Here is an 18454-nt window from a genome sequence, read left to right on the forward strand (position 1 = left end):
TGCGCAGCAATTTTATGAGGTAGCAAACAAAGACTATAGCTCCGTGTGTCATTTTGCATTTCAAAAAATTATTAATGCAACTCAGGTGTTCGCTATGTGCTTTGCAAAAATATTAGTATATCTTGGATGTACTCGATAAATTATACATGTTTTTATAAAGGAGTCACGGTTGTTAATCAGCTGGATCACAATCCAACTGCAAACAACTTGTTTGCAATAAGTCAGGAAATAAAATTCGCTGATCTGCGTTGCTGCGTGGTCTTTCAGCCGGTGCGGCGCAATATGCAATTGCATAGCTGTTTGTGTGGGAAAATATACTTTCCGTCATTCGGCTATAATAATAAAATATTTGGAAATTCTATAACCCAACCCAACAATCACGACATGCATTTCTTTTTTTAGCACTTTTATTGAAGACACACATTGCCATATCGATACTCCATCAGCTGGAGATACTAAAGAAATGCCAGTCCTTATGAGATCGGGATGCAGAAGTTTTGCTTGGTCAGCAGCAGTGAGACAAGGTGAAAATATGACTATAATTTGCCATCAGGTGTAGACACACCCTGATAAAAAGAAAACTGTTGGCAGCATAAAAATCTGGTAAGGAACTCGTGATAAAGTATAAAAACTAATAATTCATTTTATAACTGCGAATACCATATTATACTTCACATACCAAACATCATTACGACACCAAATTTTTTGTCAAAAATTTTTCCTATGTAAAAAGAACTTTGATAAGGAAGTAAACCGATTTTGGATTATATTGAATTCTATGAAAGAAAATGTACTAGTCCCGTCAATGCATTGGAATCCCGCATAACAGCTTCATAAATTTCATCGACAACCAACTGCTAGCAAGACAAAATTTTAGCTTGAATTAAATAAAATTCAGGTATTCGTTATTTTACTTTCAAAACTTATCGAAAGCAGCAGAATACAAGAATTATTTGTACTATTTCATTCACATCGTATCAGACACTATTAGACGACTTCATGTGAAGTTTAAAAGTTTTTAGTCAATGTTGTCCGTATATCTGCTATTGATTTGCAACAACTGAGGACTCTTAATGATCGCGACGTGTGAATAATATCGTGATTACTTTTACAATATGTGCTTCGCACGTGTAACAATGCACAAGCGCATTTTTAGATATCAATGCGTGTGTTGCCATGCATGCGAAAAAGAAGATTTGATGTTGATGTATGAAAAATCGAGAGGAAAGGAGTACAAAATATCAGTGCAGTTATTCCGAAATGTCAGGTCCGCAGACAACATTGAATAAAACTTTTTTAATTTATTATGTCAGACGAGCTAGATGGCTAACCGAGATAACAGTAATTCTTAGGTTTTGCTATTTTCAATTACTTCCGAGAGTAAAATCAGAACTTTATTCAATGCAAGCTCAAATTCTGTCGCGTTAGAAAATGTTCTTTAATATAATTTTGAATGCTTTTATATAGCTGTTTCCTCCCGCGCTTTACTCATTAAATACAGAGAGGTTCGTCTTGTGGAACGATACCAGCATCAGTCAATAAATATAAAAAACAATTTTCCAACATCATCAAGTGGTAAAACCCAAATTTTTTCGGGATTCTCGATCCCAGAACATTATGACAAAAGTGATTTTCACAATTTACGCTTTTGAATCGTAAGAGCGATCATTCCTGAAAAAATCCAGGCGATCGCGTTGATCAAATTCACTGCTGTCAACCTGTTCGGTACCTTCTTAGCCGACTAATTTTGTTGATAATAACTAGTAGCGCCACGTTACAGATATCTTGTGAACTAGTGAGTAGTTTGATCCCATAAGTATATGTAATACTCCACACTACCAGCTGTTCACAGTTCAGTTTAGTTCAGACAGCGGAGACAGCGTGCTCGCATAGTTCGAAGTTCGTTTCCGTTCAGTTTAGTAAACAGAATCACGACAGAACACAAAATCGTCCCACGTTCCATGAGAATTTGCGAAGAGGGAACGCCATGAAGATATCACGGCATAAAAAAGTGCACAAACATCTCAGTTTCTTTGTCAACAATTTTCAATTCCGACAACCTTATCAGGTTCTTGTTGATGGTACATTCTCATTTGCAGCTCTTCAGGTGGGCACCACATAATCAACATTTGCAATATTTTAACTGAGGATAAGGTATCAAGTGAAGCAGCTAACATTGCTAGTTGCAGATACCAAATATTCAGTTTTCTATTACAAGGAAATTATATCACACGCCATTAACAGCATTTCTTTAATTTTTTGTTTTTTTTTTCAGAATAAACTGAATATACAAGATCAGTTGCCAAAGTATTTTCAAGCCAGCGTTAAACTACTAACAACGCAATGTGTTATCCTAGAAACAGAAAAATTAGGGCCAAAGGTTTTTGGTGCAATGCTTATCGTTAAACAGTTTGCTGTTCATAAATGTGGTCATGAAAAAGAGCCGGTCACAGGTTCCAAGTGCTTGCGCTCAATGATTGGCAAAAATAATTCCCACAGGTAATCGTTTGTTTTAATATACCACTGATGGTGCAAAGCATGTCTGATAACAAAGTTCTAGTCTGAAAAAACAAAGTCTTGCAGCCATTTGCTGACTTAATGAAAGCAATTGACGGAATTATATTTGCAGGTATATAGTAGCAACTCAGGATCGAGAGCTCCAGGAAAGCGTTAGAAAAGTTCCTGGAGTACCCCTTATTTATTTACATCAAAAAGCTCCTACACTTGAGCAACCTTCTCTAGCTAGTCAGAAACAAGCGTTAAAGTATCGAACTACAGTAGGAATGAATGCACAACAAGCAGAAACGATAGCTTTGTTAAAAAAGCAGTCCGGTTTAGCAGAAGAAAGCAGTGAGTCGATGCCGAAAAAAAAAAGGAAAAAAAGTGGCCCAAATCCTTTGAGTTGCAAGAAGCGGAAGAAAGTTGTACCAAAGCAAACAGAACATACTAACAAATCTGGCAAAGTTCGGAAAAGAAAAAAAATAAAAGTTCCCCAACATGTCAAAGAAGCTTTAAAAGGTCAGGGTGCAGAGCAATAATTGAAGCAATTTGACGTGTATGGTTAAATTACAAGCTCTAAATTTATATTATGATAAAACAGTATCCACAACCAAAAATTTTTGCTATGGGCTGTTTTAAGAAGTGAACTGATTTTTCCACATACATGCTAACTTCATACATCACCGAATTTAAATAAAATTTCAACTCACATGTACGAAATGAAATTTATTTTCTAATATTTATAATAGATTTACATTTAATAAGAATAAAGTATTTAGCTCTGACTAAACTGTCATAATTTTTTTCTGACCTTATACAAGTAATAGTTTTTTGGGCAGTTATCTCGTTAATAGTTAGGAATTAGAGATTAATTTTATGTAAGTAAATTATATGATATTAAATGACAATAACGCGTTTGGAAGGTATTGGATTCATCCTTTTCTTAAATTCTACCATCGACTACAACGCATTGCAGTTAACGTTCCAGGTAATATTATTATTCAATTAACATTATTGCACTGGAATATCTGCACCATATATAGTGATTTAATCATAGTATTGAATAGTGTGAAAGATTCGTATTTTGATGCTTAAATCTATCTATAATGAGAAATATTCTACAGAAACGCAAATCAAATTAAATAAGCAGTAGAACAATAGCGATATCTGGATGATAAAGAAAAGAAAAATGAGTTCGAACAAAATAATATTTCGCTTTCACGTAAACATAAGATGAGCGATTTTTATTGCTAAAGACAGTGTGAAAAACTGATGTGTAGTGTACTATTCATTCATATTTTTTGGAAACAAATAAGAATGAAATAATTGAAAGTGGTGGAAAAAGATTCGGGTTTGTGGTCGCTGTGTTAAAAAATGAATTTATAATTTTAACGATAAAGTCAAAAATTGCACAGTTCAGACAACATATTTGAATTCAATTGAATTTTGAGATAATTGTAAAACCAAGTTGCAGATTGCGTAAAACTATTTAGATTTGTTATGTCGGACATATGAACTGAATATGAGTAATACCAATTCTTTACTGGCCTTTTTTGAGAGTAACTAATGTGTTACTTAGATGATGTTCAAAGATCTGCAATCATCAAAATTGGAACAAGTATTCCAAGTAAATATTTAACGAATACACTGTTACGTGAGTCTTCCATTGATAAAATTTATTCGAGACAATCAGAATGTAATAGAGCAGGTATTGCTTTTATTAAATAGTGAATAAATTTATAGGAATTTTAACAAATAATGACAAAAAAGAAAAAAAGAACGCTGCGAGCTTTTCATTGGCGTCCACAATATAATATTTTTTTTCTTCTACTCATGACATCCCAGTACGAATACTGTTTAAAAGTTAACTACTGCGGAATTTGACGAACCATACCAGTGTGCACTAACTGCAGTTTCCAGAGTTGATTGTAATTTTTTACGAGTAAAAACTAGTGGAACTACCCTTAGTATGCACTGAAAGCAGTAGATCAAATCCGCCATGTTTGCAGTCTTTGATGTGCTGTTTGCTCCAACTAGATTCGTTACTTTCAAACACGCACAAGGTCACCTCGGTCTTGTATCTTAAGTTACAAACCTAAACTAACTTTTGTTGTTCCAAATCATATCATAGGCTTTGACCTCTTATGGCCTTAGCGGCCATAGCAAGCATTTTCATCTGCTTAGCAGATCTGTGGATTGGATTAGCTGTGATGAAGGCTGTCAATTGACTTTGTAGAGCCATAAGGACGGTCCCCATGTGCTCGTGAGTTACTGGGTCATCTGGATTTAGGTTCATAACAGCTTCTTCTAACCACCTGAAATTGAGGTAGAAAAATTTATGGTTTGATCTTTTACGCGTAACAGAATATATAGGTACTGTGATCCAAACACCAGATATCGCAAAACAATATGCATAGAGATAAAGATAAGAGTGCCCACCTATATTTTAATTCAGTTTGTTGTCCTAGATCAGCTGAAAGTTGTTGTATTAAAGACAGCAGAACGGGCTGCTGAAGTAGACAGCGTGGGCCACCTGACCCCAGGCCTGGAGGGGGAGAAAAGACACGGCTTGGTTCGGTACGTTGACAGACGAGAACAACGAGATTCAAGTCACTAGCACTCAATGCCTGCTGGAAAGCAGCATTCAGCTGGCCTCTTTGTAGAAGATTCAGAACTCTTGCTTGAGCATCAGCACCAATTGGGCTAGCTTGAAGACCCGGAGTTGTTGCGCGAGATCTGAAAATAATTTCAGTTTGTCAAGATTATATGGTATACAATTAAATCATTAAGATTCTCAAGAAAATACTAGAGTCTACCTTGCTCCAGATATTTCTGTTAGATGTTGACTCAAATTCTCCCTGATTGTGTCGCGAACTACCCTTGTCGTTCCTTCCTGCATAACCCTGAGTCCTTTAGAAAGTTCGTTTTGTAACTCCTGACGAACGGTTGCCGCCAGGGCTTCACTCTGCTGTTCGTTTCTCCGTTGCCGTTGTTTATCTGCCATCGAATCTATGTTTTGAATGTCTTTAACAAAAGAGAATATAATACATCAAGAATTCACACATTAATGAACAACTTTCCAGGACAGTAATCTTGATTGCAACAGCAATCGTAATATATATAAATTGAAGGATTTTCTACTTACATTCACGGGTCCCCCGAGAAAACGCGTCTTGAACTTGTTTGAACATAGTCTGGCACGCTCTTTCCATTCCTGGTAACAATACTGTTGTGAAAGCTTCCTTAAAAACGGCCTCAAGTACAGGTTTCGCTGCACTTGCTGCAGTAAGGGCGAGAGTGTCACGTATATGAGCACCACTTACTAACTGCGTGAGATTTTCTTTCATAAGGTCATCCATTCGTGATATATCTAAACGCAGCTGATGCCTCAAGGGATCAAGTGCACCGTCGACTATTTTTGGTAAATTTTTCTCTATCTTATCCGTCACTGCACTTTCCAAAGAACAAAGTATCTCCTGCTGGCGTGATAGCTGAACAAGCAGTGTTTGTTCCAAGGATGTATTTTGCTGCTGAGTCGCTCTGGCCATCACAGATTCAACACGAGCAGTTACCGGTGTATCTTGTTGCAACCTGGTTACTTCAGATCTCAACTCTCTCAGCTCCTGGCGCTGATCTTCGACTGTTTTCAGAATAGAATCAAGTTTGGTTGTTAGAGCAATTATACTTCCAGTATCAGGTATACACCAGTTAGTTTCTTCAGGCTGGTCAGATTCAACACTAGCTTCGGGAAGATCATTCTTTGTTAATTTTGTTGGCAGTTCTGCATCCTCGTCCTCCACAAATTCTTCAGGTTCTTCTATGGCTCGAACATCTTTTAGTAGGCCAATCGGAATACCAGGCCAAATCTCTGCCACAGCGGTTTCAGAATCTGGTTTGGCTTCAGGCTCGGTTTCTGGTGCTCCCAGTGAGAATATTTCCCTTACTTCCCTTGAAGGGCTGCTTCCTCCACTCGCCTGCGCTTGCTCTCCAAGTTCACTTGTCGCTAATGGTGGCTCGGTTGAATTTAATGCTTGCACAGCTTGAGCTAGTGAGGGACTAGCTGACAAGACAGCCCCCAGATCAGGGCTTGCAGAATTTGAATCAATATTATTTCCCTCTTTTTTTGCTGGGGAGCTGAAAGCATCAGGCGTCATCAAATTCAGACCTGTACTATGATTGGATGCTGCCTCGATTGCCGCACCAACCGTTAGCTCTTCGTCCCCATTTTCCTCAACGTTTCCGTTTTGGTTCATAGCCGCAATACCGGGAATATCTTCCATGTAGTGTAACGAATCGTGACTCAAAGTGTCCATAAGACAGTGACCGTCGGACTGAGTTACAGGTCTAAAGGCAATGTGGCATTCCTGCAAAGACTTTGGTTGTACGAGATACATCCTAACTACGAGCTGATCCTCCGTTTCGTCTTCGAGAGGGCATAAATCCTCAAGGGATTCCCCAGTAGGTCGAACTCTGCGCTGTCCAGCGTCAACGATTCCAAAACTTAGGATTGGATATGGCAATAAGAATTCGGAAATTGTATTCACACAGGCTAAGGCATCTGAACTATCTTTAGCCAGGCTCAACACATACAGAACTTTGTTGTATATGTCAGAAAGAAGAAGATAGCCTGCACTTAAATCCAAACCTGCTTTCAAGACGGGTGTTTTTCCATTTAATGGTGCAAACTTTATAGTTTGCAAACATGTCCAAGACTCACAGGACCAGACTTTTAACTCTGAATTATTATCGCAGCCAGTTACAGCAAACCTCCAGAATTGCGCTCTATAAGGAGGAAGAATTAGCAAATGAAAACCATGAAATCAAGAAGCAATGAAAAATAATTGCTTACTCTGGCTGATAGCTTTTGTGGTCGTCTAGAAAAAATAGTGATGAAATTGGTCGACCGCCATGGGGTTTCCACTGATGCAGACATCGTGGTTGTTGCTGTGCACCTTGATGAGTACTGCTATTATGCATATATACTTGAAAAAACTTGACTTCTCCATCCAGACTGGCTGTAGCAAGAGCAGTACCATCGGGACTAAATGTGGCCTCAACTATTGTGCCAGAGTGTTGATTGATCTCCATCATACCGCCCCATCCATCATTCTGTGCCACGTCAGAGATCTGCTCACATATGTAAGGAATGAATATAGCGTATTTGTAATCAATACATAGCGCTAAATTAAGAAGAGAAATAACTTGAAAAAAAATTATTCCATTACCTTTATTGGACCAGATCCAAGCCTGGCTGCAACTGCAGCAACAGACCAAAGTTCAGCTTTAGATCCACGTGTTAAGACTAAGAGCTTGGATACCTCGTCGCCCTCAGCTGGTTCGTCTTCAGGGATATATGGGCACCATATGACACGGTGACTAGTTGGTGAAGCATCATCTGCATCAACTTGTAGAACGAGGTTGCAAACGAGTTTTAGATGTGTAGATTCTATGGAATATACGAACAAGCTACCAGAGTGATCAACACACGCCAATATCGCGTTACTGATATGAGCAAAAGCAAGATCTTGAATAGCACCACGCATTCCTCTCAACAACGCTCGCTGCTCCCTCTCCTTGTAAACGACACGAACAACTCCTCCGCCTGTTCCAGCTGAAAATTTGCAGTGTATAGTGCAATTGCACTCAATTCAGCAAATTAAACAGTAAGTACCTACCCTTGATTCCATATGCAAGATATTTGCCTGACATATGAACTGCAAGTAATTGTCCCGTATAAAATCGTAGTTCCCATGTAAAATCGACAATGTTTTTTAGCTTCACTTTGGAACTTCCGTGATCATGCCCTCCGGGCGATGGGACAATCGTCACATCAGTACTAAATAGTTCTACAGAGTGCTGGTCTTCCTGCCCATTGAATTCCCTGAAGAATTGCAATGTAGATTGTAGTTGATAGCGATTAAGGTTTTTGAAGAGCTTGAACTATTTTTCACGTGTAGAAGGAGTTTAAATTAGGATAAGTAAGAGTCGAGCGAAAGTTTAGAGATGGGAAGAGAGAAATGAGAAAAAAAAGAGCTACTTACACAGTTTGCGGATATTGATACGGCCTGACACTTTCATCAGTCGGCTTAATCATTTTCCCTGTCATCGATGAATCACTGAAAATACCGTAAAGTATCGTTAATGATACAAATATTTTGCAATTTTATACTTCCATTTTATGACCACCGATATTACGGGATTCTAACCCCAACCGGTGACACGCTACGAATATGAATGCCGAGTGTCGTGTTGCTTGATAAGTGTACTCACCCGTTGCACATATGCATATATGAAGGTAAGATGATACTTATTTATGCTATATATGTATATTTACGTATGTTCACGGCTCAGTATTAATCAAGTTAACATTCCGCGTAACGCTTTACCAATCTTACTAAAAAACTCAAGATTTTGGTAAACCGGGTAAATGGATCAGAAACGTCAGGGATTCCATACTTGTCATATAGATTACCGATTTTAATGCCATCTCCCGGTTATATTACGAACTTTAAAACGCCGTTCACTAGTTTTCGCTCTCCTTCATTCGCGAAATGCAAATATAACGTCCGAGTCTCCACTCGTTGACCGAAGACTATAAAGACGGATACCCCTGGGTACATTTTTGTGACCACGTTTCGGCGGGTAAGTGGGCCCACGTGGGCCTGTAGCGGGATTCTGTAACTCTCTACCGACAATTATCGCTATCGCTAGCTAGCGACAGTTGTCGCTTGCATCGACAATGATAGCCCAGCGACGTAGGGCGTGTTCGGAAATTGACTGAAAGTACTGTCAGTGCTGAAAATGGTATAGTGCAAGTGACGTATACTGTAGATTTTCAGTACTGACAGTACTTTCAGTCAATTTCCGAACACAGCCATAGGGTGATTCTATAACTTAGGCGTAACGATATTCATCGATGCAAAACTAGTCACAGGCGCATCGATAAATGTCGATAGATTTTCGGCAAATTTGACAACGTCGCAGATATTATCACTAAAAATCTGGTAACTTCGGATAGATTATTTGTGAACGCAAACAAAATCGTCTATTGTTCTGTATCTTTGCCGTGATCTTTCCTCGCGTTGTATGAAAAAAATTTCTCCGATTAATCATAAATGGAAAAAAATGGAACAGTGTAAGTATACTGGCGTAGGAGGCTTCTACTCTATCGCCTCTACCTATGAAAGCTTCAGATTGAGTTGCTACAAAGTGAGTACCTAAGACTACTTGACTGCGCCTTAGAAATGTCGATGAGTTCGATCATCCCCGTGAGAAGACGCGTAACCGCGTCCACCGCCAACGACCGCAACAACCTCCTCTCACCTCCGACCACCTTCGTCCTCCTCCACCTCGTCGCCGTCCTGCTCCTCTTCGACCGCTTGGTTATTCTCCTCGACCACCGTCGATCACTTCAAACCACTACCAAATACTTCCTACCTCCTCCAATTACCTCCAAACACCTCCTACCATCTCCGTCCACCTTCTACGACTTCCTACGACCCTCTACTACCTCCAACCACCTTCTACCAGCTCCTACCACCTACCATTTCCGAACACCTGTAACCACCTCCGACCACCTTCGCTCTCCCCGTCCTCCTGCTCAATACGGTTTTCAACTGGGGAAAAGTACACAAGACGCAATTCACGAACTAAACAAAGATATTCACGAAGCAACAGACAACGGAGAAAAATGTATAGCAATATTCCTAGATCTTGCTAAGGCGTTCGACACGATCCCGCACAGCCTGCTAAATACACTAGAGAGAAGAGGTATCCGAGGTAAAGCACAAAGCTGGTTTAACTCATATCTTCGAGGTAGAAAATAAAAGTGACAATACGTAAAACCTACAGCGAACAACTCCAAGTAACGTGCGGCATTCCCCAAGGAACCATCCTATCATCGCTACTGTTGACACTTTACTACGACGATAAACTAAGGCTACATACACAATCCAAAATAATATCATACGCAGACGACACAGCACTGATATCAAGAGCAAAAACATGGGAGGAAGTATATTTAATGGCAACGCAAGATATCAACAAGATCCACAAACACCTCAATGAACGACTTCTATCTCTCAATACAGAGAAGACAACCTACATGGCATATAGATCCGAGAAATCGGAAAAACAAGATTTAAAGTACAAAAAGATTCAGCTACACAAATGCGCACAAGCGAACTCCAACTGTCAATGTGACTCAATAATCATAGTCAAAGAACAAAAATATCTGGGAGTACTCATGGACGACAAGGTGAAATGGAATGCACACACATCACAGACCGTAAAAAAACTTAGAGAACTATTCCACCCACTGATAAATATGAGTCAAATACTGAACTAGAACACGAAGAAAGAAATCTACCATGAACTTGTGTATTCCATAATACAATACGGTATCACTGCATGGGGAAGCGTTTATGAAATACATAAACATCATGTCGCACAGTCTCAGAAAGCTCTGATCAAGATCATGTTTAACCTGAACCGCAAATATCCAATTGACAAGCTTTACAAAGATTATGGAATACTAGACCTACGACAGCATGCCAAAAAGACGTAGCTATCAAACTACATAGAAAGCCAAAAAGAATTGGAGAAATGAAAAGGAAAAACGGACAACAAACTAGAGCAGTGTCAGTAGGAACCCTACAAATCGAGCGACCACGTATAACACATGGAAATCATGAAGAAAATATAGTAAAAAATGAATTATACAATGACCTACCGGTTGAGTTAGAAGTAATGACAACGACAACTTTTGAAAAAAACATGACAATTTGGCTGATGAACAAAGACATAGAATACTACGATGAACTAACAACACCATAATAAAAAAAAAAGAATTAACAGGAATAACTAATTCAATAACATCCGCAATACACACATAACGCACATCAATGGAGAAAAAATTAACGATGGTATTTGAAGGAACAAGAACCGACCCATATCAATCCTGAACCCCTCCCCCCTGTACACACGAGTTACAAAACTTATGTAAGGTGAACATGCCATAACAAAATGTCACAGGAACACATGTATTAGATTAAGGGCATATTTGAATAAACTGAAACTGAAACTGACTCCTTTGCATTTTTGGAGAAAATTTTCCTTTGCTACTTCTTTCCTGTTGATCCCTCGCTCTTCTCGCTGCGTTTTCTGAGTTCCTGGGTGTCCAATTGGTCGGGAAAGAGTCATACGAATCAATTCTGAGACGAAAAATTTTTTGGTAAAAAAAAAAGGAAGGTTAACCCCTTTCCATTTTCGGCGAAAATTTTCGCGATTTTCAAAAGTGCTGGAATTGATTATTTGTGGCACTATTCCGACGTGATTTTGCGAGAGAAATCGATTGAGCGCAGTCCCAATACGCTGCGATCCACGCATCACAAGTTACAACCAAAAAACCAGAACCTGAATTTTCTACATTTTTCAGCAGGTGCTTTTTCGCTCGCCATTTCTCTCCTGTTGGTCCTACGCTCTTTTCGCTGCGATTTCTGAGTTCCTGAGGGTCCAATTGGTCAGATAAGGGTCATACAAATCGAATCTGAGACCAAAAGTTTTTTGCCCAAAAAAAAAGTAGGGCTAACCCCTTTGCATTTTTGGCGAAAATTTTGGCGATTTTCAAAAGTGCTGGAATTGATTATTTGTGGCACTATTCCGACGTCATTTTGCGAGAGAAATCGATTGGGCGCAGTTCCAATACGCTGCGATCCACGCATCACAAGTTACAGCCAAAAAACCAGAACCTGAATTTTCTACATTTTTCAGCAGGTGCTTTTCCGCTCGCCATTTCTCTCCTGTTGGTCCTACGCTCTTTTCGCTGCGATTTCTGAGTTCCTGAGGGTCCAATTGGTCAGATAAGGGTCATATTAATCGAATCTGAGACCAAAAGTTTTTTGCCCAAAAGAAAAGTAAGGCTAACCCCTTTCCATTTTTGGCGAAAATTTTCGCGATTTTCAAAAGTGCTGGAATTGATTATTTGTGGCACTATTCCGACGTCATTTTGCGAGAAAAATCGATTGGGCGCAGTTCTAATACGCTGCGATCCACGCATCACAAGTTAGAGCGAAAAAACCGGAACCTGAAGTTTCGACATTTTTCAGCAGGTGCTTTTTCGCTCGCCATTTCTCTCCTGTTGGTCCTACGCTCTTTTCGCTGCGATTTCTGAGTTCCTGAGGGTCCAATTGGTCGGATAAGAGTCATATAAATCGAATCTGAGACCAAAAGTCTTTTGCCCAAAAAAAAAGTAAGGCTAACCCCTTTGCATTTTTGGCGAAAATTTTCGCGATTTTCAAAAGTGCTGGAATTGATTATTTGTGGCACTATTCCGACGTCATTTTGCGAGAAAAATCGATTGGGCGCAGTTCCTATACGCTGCGATCCACGCATCACAAGTAAGAGCCAAAAAACCGGAACCTGAATTTTCGACATTTTTCAGCAGGTGCTTTTTCGCTCGCCATTTCTCTCCTGTTGGTCCTACGCTCTTTTCGCTGCGATTTCTGAGTTCCTGAGGGTCCAATTGGTCGGATAAGAGTCATATAAATCGAATCTGAGACCAAAAGTCTTTTGCCCAAAAAAAAAGTAAGGCTAACCCCTTTGCATTTTTGGCAAAAATTTTCGCGATTTTCAGAAGTGCTGGAATTGATTATTTGTGGCACTATTCCGACGTCATTTCGCGAGAGAAATCGATTGGGCGCAGTTCCAATACGCTGCGATCAACGCATCAAAAGTTACAGCCAAAAAACCAGAACCCCAATTTCCGACATTTTCAGCAGGTGCTTTTTCGCTCGCCATTTCTCTCCTGTTGGTCCTACGCTCTTTTTGCTGCGATTTCTGGGTTCCTGAGGGTCCAATTGGTCAGATAAGGGTCATATGAATCGAATCTGAGACCAAAAGTTTTTTGCCCAAAAAAAAAGTAAGGCTAACCCCTTTGCATTTTTGGCGAAAATTTTCGCGATTTTCGAAAGTGCTGGAATTGATTATTTGTGGCACTATTCCGACGTCATTCTGCGAGAGAAATCGATTGGGCGCAGTTCCAATACGCTGCGATTAACGCATCAAAAGTTACAGCCAAAAAACCAGAACCTCAATTTCCGACATTTTCAGCAGGTGCTTTTTCGCTCGCCATTTCTCTCCTGTTGGTCCTACGCTCTTTTTGCTGCGATTTCTGGGTTCCTGAGGGTCCAATTGGTCAGATAAGGGTCATATGAATCGAATCTGAGACCAAAAGTTTTTTGCCCAAAAAAAAAGTAAGGCTAACCCCTTTGCATTTTTGGCGAAAATTTTCGCGATTTTCGAAAGTGCTGGAATTGATTATTTGTGGCACTATTCCGACGTCATTCTGCGAGAGAAATCGATTGGGCGCAGTTCCAATACGCTGCGATTAACGCATCAAAAGTTACAGCCAAAAAACCAGAACCTCAATTTCCGACATTTTCAGCAGGTGCTTTTTCGCTCGCCATTTCTCTCCTGTTGGTCCTACGCTCTTTTCGCTGCGATTTCTAAGTTCCTGAGGGTCCAATTGGTCGGATAAGAGTCATATAAATCGAATCTGAGACCAAAAGTCTTTTGCCCAAAAAAAAAGTGAGGCTAACCCCTTTGCATTTTTGGCAAAAATTTTCGCGATTTTCAGAAGTGCTGGAATTGATTATTTGTGGCACTATTCCGACGTCATTTCGCGAGAGAAATCGATTGGGCGCAGTTCCAATACGCTGCGATCAACGCATCAAAAGTTACAGCCAAAAAACCAGAACCCCAATTTCCGACATTTTCAGCAGGTGCTGTTTCGCTCACCATTTCTCTCCTGTTGGTCCTACGCTCTTTTTGCTGCGATTTCTGGGTTCCTGAGGGTCCAATTGGTCAGATAAGGGTCATATGAATCGAATCTGAGACCAAAAGTTTATTGCCCAAAAAAAAAGTAAGGCTAACCCCTTTGCATTTTTGGCGAAAATTTTCGCGATTTTCAAAAGTGCTGGAATTGATTATTTGTGGCACTATTCCGACGTCATTTTGCGAGAAAAATCGATTGGGCGCAGTTCTAATACGCTGCGATCCACGCATCACAAGTTAGAGCGAAAAAACCGGAACCTGAATTTTCGACATTTTTCAGCAGGTGCTTTTTCGCTCGCCATTTCTCTCCTGTTGGTCCTACGCTCTTTTCGCTGCGATTTCTGAGTTCCTGAGGGTCCAATTGGTCAGATAAGGGTCAGATGAATCGAATCTGAGACCAAAAGTTTTTTGCCCAAAAGAAAAGTAAGGCTAACCCCTTTCCATTTTTGGCGAAAATTTTCGCGATTTTCAAAAGTGCTGGAATTGATTATTTGTGGCACTATTCCGACGTCATTTTGCGAGAAAAATCGATTGGGCGCAGTTCCAATACGCTGCGATTAACGCATCAAAAGTTACAGCCAAAAAACCAGAACCTCAATTTCCGACATTTTCAGCAGGTGCTTTTTCGCTCGCCATTTCTCTCCTGTTGGTCCTACGCTCTTTTTGCTGCGATTTCTGGGTTCCTGAGGGTCCAATTGGTCGGATAAGGGTCATTTAAATCGAATCTGAGACCAAAAGTTTTTTGCCCAAAAAAAAAGTCAGGCTAACCCCTTTCCATTTTTGGCGAAAATTTTCGGGATTTTCAAAAGTGCTGGAATTGATTATTTGTGGCACTATTCCTACGTCATTTTGCGAGAAAAATCGATCGGGCGCAGTCCCAATACGCTGCGATTAACGCATCAAAAGTTACAGCCAAAAAACCAGAACCTGAATTTTCGACATTTTCCAGCAGGTGCTTTTTCGCTCGCCATTTCTCTTCTGTTGGTCCTACGCTCTTTTTGCTGCGATTTCTGGGTTTCTGAGGGTCCAATTGGTCGGATAAGGGTCATTTAAATCGAATCTGAGACCAAAAGGTTTTTGCCCAAAAAAAAAGTCAGGCTAACCCCTTTGCATTTTTGGCGAAAATTTTCGCGATTTTCAAAAGTGCTGGAATTGAGTATTTGTGGCACTATTCCGATGTCATTCTGCGAGAGAAATCGATCGGGCGCAGTTCCAATACGCTGCGATTAACGCATCAAAAGTTACAGCCAAAAAACCAGAACCTCAATTTCCGACATTTTCAGCAGGTGCTTTTTCGCTCGCCATTTCTCTCCTGTTGGTCCTACGCTCTTTTTGCTGCGATTTCTGGGTTCCTGAGGGTCCAATTGGTCGGATAAGGGTCATTTAAATCGAATCTGAGACCAAAAGTATTTTGCCCAAAAAAAAAGTAAGGCTAACCCCTTTCCATTTTTGGCGAAAATTTTTGCGATTTTCAAAAGTGCTGGAATTGATTATTTGTGGCACTATTCCGACGTCATTTTGCAAGAAAAATCGATTGGGCGCAGTTCCAATACGCTGCGATTAACGCATCAAAAGTTACAGCCAAAAGACCAGAACCTCAATTTCCGACATTTTCAGCTGGTGCTTTTTCGCTCACCATTTCTCACCTGTTGGTCCTACGCTCTTTTTGCTGCGATTTCTGGGTTCCTGAGGGTCCAATTGGTCGAATAAGGGTCATTCAAATCGAATCTGAGACCAAAAGTTTTTTGCCCAAAAAAAAAGTAAGGCTAACCCCTTTGCATTTTAGGCGAAAATTTTCGCGATTTTCAAAAGTGCTGGAATTGAGTATTTGTGGCACTATTCCGACGTCATTTTGCGAGAGAAATCGATTGGGCGCAGTTCCAATACGCTGCGATTAACGCATCAAAAGTTACAGCCAAAAAACCAGAACCTCAATTTCCGACATTTTCAGCAGGTTCTTTTTCGCTCGCCATTTCTCTCCTGTTGGTCCTACGCTCTTTTTGCTGCGATTTCTGGGTTCCTGAGGGTCCAATTGGTCGGATAAGGGTCATTTAAATCGAATCTGAGACCAAAAGTTTTTTGCCCAAAAAAAAAGTAAGGCTAACCCCTTTCCATTTTTGGCGAAAATTTTCGGGATTTTCAAAAGTGCTGGAATTGATTATTTGTGGCACTATTCCTACGTCATTTTGCGAGAAAAATCGATCGGGCGCAGTCCCAATACGCTGCGATTAACGCATCAAAAGTTACAGCCAAAAAACCAGAACCTGAATTTTCGACATTTTCCAGCAGGAGCCTTTTCGCTCGCCATTTCTCTTCTGTTGGTCCTACGCTCTTTTTGCTGCGATTTCTGGGTTCCTGAGGGTCCAATTGGTCGGATAAGGGTCATTTAAATCGAATCTGAGATCAAAAGTATTTTGCCCAAAAAAAAAGTCAGGCTAACCCCTTTCCATGTTTGGCGAAAATTTTCGCGATTTTCAAAAGTGCTGGAATTGATTATTTGTGGCACTATTCCGACGTCATTTTGCGAGAAAAATCGATTGGGCGCAGTCCCAATACGCTGCGATTAACGCATCAAAAGTTACAGCCAAAAAACCAGAACCTCAATTTCCGACATTTTCAGCAGGTGCTTTTTCGCTCGCCATTTCTCTCCTGTTGGTCCTACGCTCTTTTTGCTGCGATTTCTGGGTTCCTGAGGGTCCAATTGGTCGGATAAGGGTCATTTAAATCGAATCTGAGACCAAAAGTTTTTTGCCCAAAAAAAAAGTAAGGCTAACCCCTTTGCATTTTTGGCGAAAATTTTCGCGATTTTCAAAAGTGCTGGAATTTAGTATTTGTGGCACTATTCCGATGTCATTCTGCGAGAGAAATCGATTGGGCGCAGTTCCAATACGCTGCGATTAACGCATCAAAAGTTACAGCCAAAAAACCAGAACCTCAATTTCCGACATTTTCAGCAGGTGCTTTTTCGCTCGCCATTTCTCTCCTGTTGGTCCTACGCTCTTTTTGCTGCGATTTCTGGGTTCCTGAGGGTCCAATTGGTCGGATAAGGGTCATTTAAATCGAATCTGAGACCAAAAGTTTTTTGCCCAAAAAAAAAGTAAGGCTAACCCCTTTCCATTTTTGGCGAAAATTTTCGCGATTTTCAAAAGTGCTGGAATTGATTATTTGTGGCACTATTTCTACGTCATTTTGCGAGAAAAATCGATCGGGCGCAGTCCCAATACGCTGCGATTAACGCATCAAAAGTTACAGCCAAAAAACCAGAACCTGAATTTTCGACATTTTCCAGCAGGTGCTTCTTCGCTCACCATTTCTCACCTGTTCGTCCTACGCTCTTTTTGCTGCGATTTCTGGGTTCCTGAGGGTCCAATTGGTCGGATAAGGGTCATTTAAATCGAATCTGAGACCAAAAGTTTTCTGCCCAAAAAAAAAGTAAGGCTAACCCCTTTCCATTTTTGGCGAAAATTTTCGGGATTTTCAAAAGTGCTGGAATTGATTATTTGTGGCACTATTCCTACGTCATTTTGCGAGAAAAATCGATCGGGCGCAGTCTCAATACGCTGCGATTAACGCATCAAAAGTTACAGCCAAAAAACCAGAACCTCAATTTCCGACATTTTCAGCAGGTGCTTTTTCGCTCGCCATTTCTCTCCTGTTGGTCCTACGCTCTTTTTGCTGCGATTTCTGGGTTCCTGAGGGTCCAATTGGTCGGATAAGGGTCATTTAAATCGAATCTGAGACCAAAAGTTTTCTGCCCAAAAAAAAAGTAAGGCTAACCCCTTTCTATTTTTGGCGAAAATTTTCGGGATTTTCAAATGTGCTGGAATTGATTATTTGTGGCACTATTCCTACGTCATTTTGCGAGAAAAATCGATCGGGCGCAGTCCCAATACGCTGCGATTAACGCATCAAAAGTTACAGCCAAAAAACCAGAACCTGAATTTTCGACATTTTCCAGCAGGTGCTTTTTCGCTCGCCATTTCTCTTCTGTTGGTCCTACGCTCTTTTTGCTGCGATTTCTGGGTTTCTGAGGGTCCAATTGGTCGGATAAGGGTCATTTAAATCGAATCTGAGACCAAAAGGTTTTTGCCCAAAAAAAAAGTAAGGCCAACCCCTTTGCATT

At 40.3% G+C, this 18454-nt stretch overlaps 3 protein-coding genes across 3 annotated transcripts; 2 read left to right on the top strand and 1 right to left on the bottom strand.

Moving 5' to 3' along the window:
- The first annotated feature begins 1833 nt into the window (after nucleotides 1-1833).
- LOC124176475 (rRNA-processing protein UTP23 homolog) lies at nucleotides 1834-3858 on the top strand. The gene is made up of 3 exons (XM_046557828.1): nucleotides 1834-2107; nucleotides 2276-2499; nucleotides 2630-3858. The coding sequence occupies exons 1-3, from the start codon at nucleotides 1988-1990 to the stop codon at nucleotides 3036-3038; spliced, it is 753 nt and encodes a 250-aa protein (XP_046413784.1). The 5' UTR covers nucleotides 1834-1987; the 3' UTR covers nucleotides 3039-3858.
- Nucleotides 3812-8970, bottom strand: LOC124176469 (enhancer of mRNA-decapping protein 4). Its single transcript, XM_046557818.1, has 9 exons — nucleotides 8770-8970; nucleotides 8541-8615; nucleotides 8175-8380; nucleotides 7725-8110; nucleotides 7349-7626; nucleotides 5645-7281; nucleotides 5316-5523; nucleotides 4939-5235; nucleotides 3812-4814 (listed from the first exon to the last, which is right to left on the bottom strand). Exons 1-9 carry the CDS (start codon nucleotides 8784-8786, stop codon nucleotides 4625-4627), a joined length of 3294 nt encoding a protein of 1097 aa, XP_046413774.1. The 5' UTR covers nucleotides 8787-8970; the 3' UTR covers nucleotides 3812-4624.
- Nucleotides 8971-9684: 714 nt separating this feature from the next.
- LOC124175906 lies at nucleotides 9685-11583 on the top strand. The gene is made up of 2 exons (XM_046556538.1): nucleotides 9685-10278; nucleotides 10351-11583. The coding sequence occupies exons 1-2, from the start codon at nucleotides 9744-9746 to the stop codon at nucleotides 10365-10367; spliced, it is 552 nt and encodes a 183-aa protein (XP_046412494.1). The 5' UTR covers nucleotides 9685-9743; the 3' UTR covers nucleotides 10368-11583.
- Nucleotides 11584-18454: the final 6871 nt, after the last annotated feature.

This window comes from Neodiprion fabricii, chromosome 2, assembly GCF_021155785.1.
Source record: "Neodiprion fabricii isolate iyNeoFabr1 chromosome 2, iyNeoFabr1.1, whole genome shotgun sequence".
In the NCBI taxonomy this organism is placed as follows: domain Eukaryota; kingdom Metazoa; phylum Arthropoda; class Insecta; order Hymenoptera; family Diprionidae; genus Neodiprion; species Neodiprion fabricii.

What these genes read in the sequence shown, in the direction of transcription:
- LOC124176475 (XM_046557828.1), top strand. Translation starts at nt 1,988, where the DNA reads ATGAAGATATCACGGCATAAAAAAGTGCACAAACATCTCAGTTTCTTT. An exon ending in TCTCATTTGCAGCTCTTCAG is followed by an intron (nt 2,108 to 2,275) that starts GTGGGCACCACA and finishes TTTTTTTTTCAG; the next exon opens with AATAAACTGAATATACAAGA. An exon ending in GGCAAAAATAATTCCCACAG is followed by an intron (nt 2,500 to 2,629) that starts GTAATCGTTTGT and finishes TTATATTTGCAG; the next exon opens with GTATATAGTAGCAACTCAGG.
- LOC124176469 (XM_046557818.1), bottom strand. An exon ending in TATCAATATCCGCAAACTGT is followed by an intron (nt 8,381 to 8,540) that starts GTAAGTAGCTCT and finishes GCAATTCTTCAG; the next exon opens with GGAATTCAATGGGCAGGAAG. An exon ending in TTCTCGGGGGACCCGTGAAT is followed by an intron (nt 5,524 to 5,644) that starts GTAAGTAGAAAA and finishes CTTTTGTTAAAG; the next exon opens with ACATTCAAAACATAGATTCG.
- LOC124175906 (XM_046556538.1), top strand. Translation starts at nt 9,744, where the DNA reads ATGTCGATGAGTTCGATCATCCCCGTGAGAAGACGCGTAACCGCGTCC.